Source organism: Belonocnema kinseyi, chromosome 6 (genome assembly GCF_010883055.1).
Source record: "Belonocnema kinseyi isolate 2016_QV_RU_SX_M_011 chromosome 6, B_treatae_v1, whole genome shotgun sequence".
In the NCBI taxonomy this organism is placed as follows: domain Eukaryota; kingdom Metazoa; phylum Arthropoda; class Insecta; order Hymenoptera; family Cynipidae; genus Belonocnema; species Belonocnema kinseyi.
The window spans coordinates 108,084,593-108,092,388 of NC_046662.1; the positions used below are offsets into that span (position 1 = coordinate 108,084,593).

At 31.6% G+C, this 7,796-nt stretch overlaps 1 protein-coding gene across 3 annotated transcripts in view; it reads right to left on the reverse strand.

Annotated features, from left to right (window-relative positions):
• LOC117175053 overlaps positions 1-5,024 on the reverse strand; it is an 85,310-nt gene extending 80,286 nt beyond the window's left edge. Inside the window, exons 1-3 of one of the 3 annotated variants that reach the window (XM_033364588.1) lie at positions 4,535-5,024; positions 2,912-3,126; positions 1,244-2,791 (exon numbers count right to left, since the gene is read on the reverse strand). In XM_033364588.1, coding sequence (XP_033220479.1) covers positions 2,085-2,791; positions 2,912-2,939 — 735 coding nt within the window. In that variant the 5' untranslated portion in view covers positions 2,940-3,126; positions 4,535-5,024 and the 3' untranslated portion in view covers positions 1,244-2,084. Of the gene's footprint in view, positions 1-1,243; positions 3,127-4,534 lie in introns of those variants that run through there. The other 2 variants (XM_033364587.1, XM_033364589.1) reach the window with 2 other exon arrangements.
• Between the last annotated feature and the right edge of the window lie 2,772 nt (positions 5,025-7,796).

Below are 7,796 nucleotides of genomic sequence, written 5' to 3' on the forward strand. Positions count from 1 at the left end.
AAATTCAGGATACCGGTTTATGGGTGAATCCGAAGTACCCCGGATTGGGGGCATCGCCTGATGCTCTTGTTTACGACCCGGTCACAAAATCGTCTCCCTTCGGGCTATTGGAAATAAAATGCCCAAAAGTATTAGAAAGTTTGAAACCAACAGAAATTTATAAGTTAAAAAAAGACCAATTAGCACGTTTCTGTTGCACTTTAGGAGGCGAAGAATTAGTCTTGAAACAGAGTAATGATTGTTACTATCAGATCCAAACACAAATGATTGTAACGGAACGTACGTGGTGCGATTTCATGATTTGGACGCCTCTTGATTTTCATGTTCAGAGGATAAATATTGATTATGAATTTGCCAAAAAAGTTACTGATGCTGCTATGCAGTTCCATAAAAATATTTTAGCTCCAGGATATTTCGAAATGCGTGTACCGAGGGAATTAATACTCTTTGATTTTTCGTTTCAAGACTGACTTCGCGTGTCTAAAGTAGCACAAGGCAAAGCAAATCGAATCGTGCAATGTTATGTTGAACATTAGATACCTTAAACAATTTATTAGAATAATTGGAAATGCGTTTACGGAGGGAATTAGTAAGTTTACTTTTTCGTTACAAGACTGATTGTCGTTCCATAATTAGTACAGGGCAAAGCAAATGGAATCTTGCAATATTTATTTCAAGTTACATATATTTAAACATTTTTAATCATATGGAAGTGATGAAAGGATTATTACAAAAGGGAAATACCTGCAACATCCCTGATTAATGTACAACTTCACAGCAATTAAACTCATGTAATATTATGCATAAGATGTTAATAACACGAAATGCTACATCGACTGATTCCGCGTTTTGAAAAAATTAAAAGGGCAAGCAATTATACTCGTGTGATATTAAATTTAAGAGGTTACGTGTACTAAACGCTAAATGGACTGATTTTGCGTTTCGAAAATAAAAAAAAAGTAATGGAAGTCATGTAACATCAAATTGAAGACGTTAATTAGTTAATTAGGTGTAGTATATTGTAATGGAGTGGTTTAAGCTCCCATTATGAGGCTGCAACTTTGGAGTAATGTTTATAGTAAGTTGTGATGTTGCACACATGTACCTGAAAGTGTAATCAATAAATCATTGGGCCTAACTTCTGCCAGCTTTGTTAAATCAAAAAAGGAATACATTTTACTTTTAACTGTCACAATCTACCTCTTTTACTAAAGTACCTTTACATAAAGAAAAAAGATCAAATATTGCGAAAGATTATTTATTCTTCCATTTAATTACATTAGAACTAGTAGGAGAGACAAACGAACGATTTACATTCGAAATTACGTGGGAAATAGTATGCGAGACAAACGAACGTTCGACATTAAAAATTACATTAGAAGTAGTACGAGAAACAAACGAACGATTGACATTAGGAATTACCTTAGAAATAGTACGAGAGACTCGTTTGAGACGAATCGACTGAGTAAAATTTATCGAAAGCATTCATTTAACCTATTTTTCAAAATTAAATCTTTTTATAACTTATAAATTCGAAGAATATTCAAATTTATATTTATTTATAATTTAATAATTTATTTAATATTCTTAAAAAACGCATCAATGATATCCTATTCTTATTCTTTATTCAACGCTTATTACCAGCTTAATAAGAATTATACAACTTAACCCTCGTCATATACAATTGGTTCTTGAAAATTTACAAGACATGCGCAAACAAACACTAATTGCGATATTATTCCTCTCATGCTTAATGGAATAGTCCTTTGTAAAATGCGAAACAGTTTTAGTTTACCCACTGCATGTTAAACGTAAATGCGTTCTTTAGCAACTTTCTTCGTTGCGATTTTCTCTTGTGCTGTAAAACGATTTCTTTGTCTAAGGAATGGTGGTATGTTCAGAGATGCGCCTACACTTTCGACAAGGTCTTCGATAGTAAAGCCTCTATCTGCAAGAACAACGTCGCCGGGTTGTAAAAGATCTACTAGTTTAGATTTAATGACGATTTCGCGATCTGAAATTGCCCCTTCATAAACGTCAGAAAGAAAGCTTATGGCATCTTTCGGAGTACAACCAAGTAAAACTTAAAATGTCGTATGACCTTTATACTGTGAATACAAATTTCCTTGATGCTCAAATTTCGCGGGTGCCTCGCAAAAGAATTCAGTACAGTCTAAAATAACTCGAAGGTTTTTAAAGTTTCGAAATATTTTCGGTAAATATTTTTCTACTTGCCGGCGGCTGGCAAACATTTTTGGCCTTAATCTTGTCGAAAAATGCAGATACAAACATTGGATCCATGTAATATTTATAGAGCTCAATAGCTCAACACTAACTTCAAACCGGTATGACATGCCTTCGAGAAGTAACCCACATCTTAAGCGAGTAAGAACAAGAATTAATTCCTGCAAAGGTGTCAATTTACGTCTCGCTTTGTGTTTTTCGTTAGCATTACTTTTACGACTCGAACCCCAGTAATTTAAACTATTCGCGACATCGCCGATGAACGACATTATAACCGTGATGTACTTAAAATGTAAACCTGTGTAAAAAATACATTTATCATTATAGTTTTTTAAAGAATCTTCGAATCGCTGAGCAGGAGACTTTGAATTTTCTGGAATGTCTTTACACATCGAACAGGGATTTTTTAATGACTCTTGAATGACAAGTGGCTTGATCAATCGCTTTGATGTCTGAATGCATGTAGATCTAACTTTAGGTACTTTCATGGTACTTTGAGATTCCACCACCTTAGATTCGTCAAAATCCTCAAAATCGGTTTGCGTTCCTGCAGAGACGGAAATGATTATCTTACCATCGGTTGTAGATTCCATCCCTTCAAGTTCTTGAAGAGTCTAAAAATTTGTCTGTGTTCCTGCAGAAGAAAAAGCCTGTCCCCCGTCATTACCTTTAGATTCCATGTCCATGCTTTGCATCTCAGTAGAAAAATTTGGCTCAGGATCACGGAATGCTTTGACTTCTTCGATTTCGACATCAGTTGAATTCGTTTCTCGGCTCTCCTCTTCTCCAGTAAAGCAACTGCTCCCTATACTAGAAGTAGATTCCTCAGACTTCAATGAGAATCGTTGATACTTTTGCTCCAAGCACCTTCTAGACTTTTGTCTAGATAATAATATAATAATAATATAATAATATAATAATAATGATTGTCAAAAGATTTTGTATTGAGTGAATCTTAGCATGCAGTGTTATGATTCATTTCCAATCTATTAAGATTGAAAACCCGACTTTTTCCAAGTGAAACTGTCAGCATCGGTTCATTTTTTATGTAAATTGTTTAGAAACATGTAAGTTGTTATATTTCACTAAATATGATCAAAGACACATTGTTTAGGAATATCCGTAGCCATTGTAGCGATTAAAGAAAATAAAAATTTTGATAAAACCTTACATTTTAATATTTTGTCACAAGAATTATTTATAACAATGGTTATTATTAACTCCTCAAATATTTTTGTGACTAGCAGTTATTCTCCCAATAGTTGAAAATATTTCCAGTATAAAAAAAATTTAATAATAAGAGCCTCGGTGGCTCAGTTGGTTAGACACTCGGACTTCAACTCAGAGGTCCGGGGTTCGATCCCTGAGCCGGTACCTCTAGAAATTTTTCAATGTACATTTACCGGGGTTCTGGTGGTTCGGAACCCACCTTAAGCTGTAGGTCCCCCCATCGTGTACTTGACTGCAGCACAGTCCGTCAATGATGGGGTAAACACCAGGCTTTGTCCAATATGTCTGGGCAGACTGCTCTCATCAGATCACTTGATTGCATTATAAAAATGCGTCCGTAACTGATGATATATACCGGGACAGCCCCGTGCGAAAATGATCAAATAAAAAATCCAACTCAAACCAAAAATGCCTTCGACATGTTGGGCAGTATAAGCCTGTGACAACATTTCAACACTGAAATGTTTTTAATAATAATATCCTTATTTTCTCCAAGTAAAGTTCTTACAACTTCGATGTTAAAAAATAAAGAGTTGTAACAGAAATTAAATGTGTAAAAAACGTCGCCGAGTGCCTGACAAAATTTAATTGTATTTAAAATAATAGTTATATTTCTTTATTGAGAATTTTGAAATTAAATTATTTAAAAATGGATTATTTTGGACTGAAATAACATTTGAAATTAAATACAAACCTTTTATTATAAATATTTTATTTTGAATTTATTTAAAAATTGAAAATAGTTTATAAAGCTGCAGTCGGGCGTTTACACTTGTTAAACAGTTCCATAACACAATAATTCCAATGACAAGATTTACAAATACACTTATCAAAACATTGTACTTGCCAATAAAAATTGAAAACACAATATTTACTATAATTAGTAATATTATTGATTCAATTTTAAATTAATTCGTGATTATTTACACAGAAAGTAAATTTTCATATGATGATGTACTATTCTGGACGTACTGACGTTTCATAACCACAAAGTATTTTTAGGTTAGAACGGTCATAACTCAATTTACTCTTTTCTCATACATTTTTATATTATTCTTACCTCTTTTATCGTTGTCGGCCGACATTCTATCGGGTCTGGATACTCTTCTTTGGTCCAGATTCTCCAAAGAAGTGTAAAGAACAAATATATGTATCTTTGGTGACGTTCCTGATTGACTTAAACTTGGAATCTTTACGTCCACACAACTTCACCCATTTGTTGCATTTCCTGCATGCTTCACACATTTGTAAGTGGAACTTTATACTCGTATTATGAATTTCACCCTTTCTAAATTGCAGACATGGTTTAGGGAAAGAAATAAAATAAAAATTACACAATTCGATGCACGAAGCTTTAGTGCGACTGCCGCTTTTGCACAATCCGTAGCAGCAGCTTTAATGCGCTCCAACACTATTTTTTTCACAAATATTGGCATCGTATTATCTCCTTCCATTTCACGCACAAATACTTCGCTATATCGTTCAAAACTTTATTTTTTAAATGAAAACACTGCATTTCCTATGCAATTGCGAGCAACAGGGCCGAAAATTGACAGGAAGATCAATTCTTTTTCGCGCATGCGCACCACAAAATAATTGAAATGAAAAGGTCTATTGCTAACTTTTGTCATTTACCGACGCGCAACTTGCGACTTCAAAGTAACTCTTAGGTAATCCGTTAAGAGGGCGCGGTTATCAGCGCATGTTTTTCACATTCTCTTATTCCATTATCTCGGCAATCTCCCACCTCATCTCTGATCCAACAAACCATGGTCACGCCAATGCGATGATCAAATGCGTAATTTTCTGTTTTCTTACGATCCGTAGGGGAATTGTCGGTTTAACTAATCCAACAGGTGGTGTCACAAAAAGTAGGTCTGTCTTTTTCATTGAATTGCATTAAGAAAATCATTTATACATTTATACAATGCAATCATTTATTTGTTGCTTAATCTTGAGAGATTTTTTCTCGCTGCATTCAACCCCTAATCATTTTATTTAAAAATTTTAATTTAAAGGAGATTTTGAATTAAATAGTTAATTATATTATTGCAAACCTCATTTCTAAAATGAATAGACTATAAACTATTAAACTCTATAAACAAACGTACCATACTCATGGCGGACAATAGGAGGAAATTCACTTTTTTCATTCAGCTTGACGCTCCGAACTTTTGTCTTCTCTATTTGTTTATTAATAATTTTTCTACTCAAAGCATGGAAAAACTGAAATTGTGCACATAACAATTTTTTACGCTTTGATAACTGATCAGGAAAACTTTATACTGTCTTAAATTCATGTTTAGGGAATCATAAAATACAAATAATTTGTTTATCATTCCCTTTATTTGTTTCAAACAAATTTGATAAACAAATTAACAAATTGTCTTATTATCGGTAAAATTTTTTGGCGCTAAAAGTGCTTCACATTAATGTAGGAATGACATTTAATAACAAAAATAATTTAAAAGTTTATAATAACTATAGTTATAAACAATCCTTGAGGTAAAATATTATAATTTGACATTTTTCCAACTATTATTTCCTTCAAACACCAGTATTTCCTAAAACAATAAATATTTAATAATATTTGATAAAATATAACAATTTAAATTTTTGTAAATACATTAAATAAAGAAACTCAAAATTTTGGTCCTTTCGCATAGAATTTTTTTTATACTGGAAATATTTTCAACTGTTGGGAGAACAACTGCTAGTCACAAAAATATTTGAGGAGTTAATAATAACCATTGTTATAAATAATTCTTGTGACAAAATAATCAAATGTAAGGTTTTATCAAAATTTTTATTTTCTTTAATCGCTACAATGGCTACGGATATTCCTAAACAATGTGTCTTTGATCATATTTAGTGAAATATAACAACTTACATGTTTCTAAACAATTTACATAAAAAATGAAACAATGCTGACAGTTTCACTTGGAAAAAGTCGGGTTTTCAATCGTAATAGTTTGGAAATGAATCATAACACTGCATGCTAAGATTCACTCAATACAATATCTTTTGACAATCACCCACCGACTTGGCCATCAAAAAAAATTTAAATTTGATGAAACCTTAAGTTTAAATATGTTGTTGCAAGAATTGCTAATAACGGTGGTTATTATTAACTCTTCTAATATTTTTGTGACTAGCCATTCGTCCAATAGCTTAAAACATTTCCAGTGCAAAAAATTTTCTATGCGAAAGGGCAAACATTTTAAATTTGTTTACAAAAATTTAAATTGTTATATTTTATCAAATATTGTTAAATATCTATTATTTTAAGGAATACCTGAAGTCGTTCTGGCCATTGCAGGAAATTATAATTTGAAAAATCTCAAATTCTAATATTTTCACACAAAAATTGTTTATCACAATGGTTATTATAAACTTTTAAATTATTTTGGTCATTAAATGTCATTCCTACATTAATGGGAAGCACTTTTAGCAAAAAAAATTTTTTCACCGATTATAAGACTTTGTTCATACTTTGACTGGAAAAATTATTAATAAAAAAATAGAGGAGACAAAATTTCGGAGAGTCAAGATCTATAGAATTTAATGATCTTTAATTTAAAACAGAAAAATTCAAAATCACAAGAAAATTGAAGGCTCTGGATATTTTTGAATGAAAAAAGTGCATTTGCTCCAACTGTGCGTCATGAGTGCAGTACGTTTGTTTATAGATGTTAATAGCTTATAGTCCTTTTATTTTAGAAATAAGGTTTGCAATAATATAATTAACTATTTAATTCAAAAGCTCCTTTGAATTAAAAATTTTAAATAAAATTATTAGGGGCTGAATGCAGCGAGAAAAAAGCTTTCATGATTAAGAAACAAATAAATTATTGAACTGTATAAATGTATATATGATGTTTGGTTCAATTTGAATAAATATATAAATTATATTAAATAATATTAAATTTATTTTCTCATTTATCATCCGTGTCAGTGACTTGTTACCAAATGATTCCCTCAAATTACTTGATTTGAAACTTGATTCCCTCAAACATTTTAATTACAATTATCACTACTTTTTAACAATGTTTCCTTCAAAACTTGAAATTATTAAGATTTTAAAAGTACAAAGATTCTTTAATTTGCAACTTAAGTTATAGTCTAACATATTCTAATTATTATTATATTTATATTGGATATACTAGGCAGTCTGATAAGTACCTGAAAATTCTAAGAGATGGCATTAGTATTCACAAATATGAACCATTTTCGTCGAGCTTGATCCTTCAAATGACGCCTGTCAAAACTTCAGCCATTTATGTTTATGCATTTACAAGTTACAGCACTGAGAAGCGACTAAC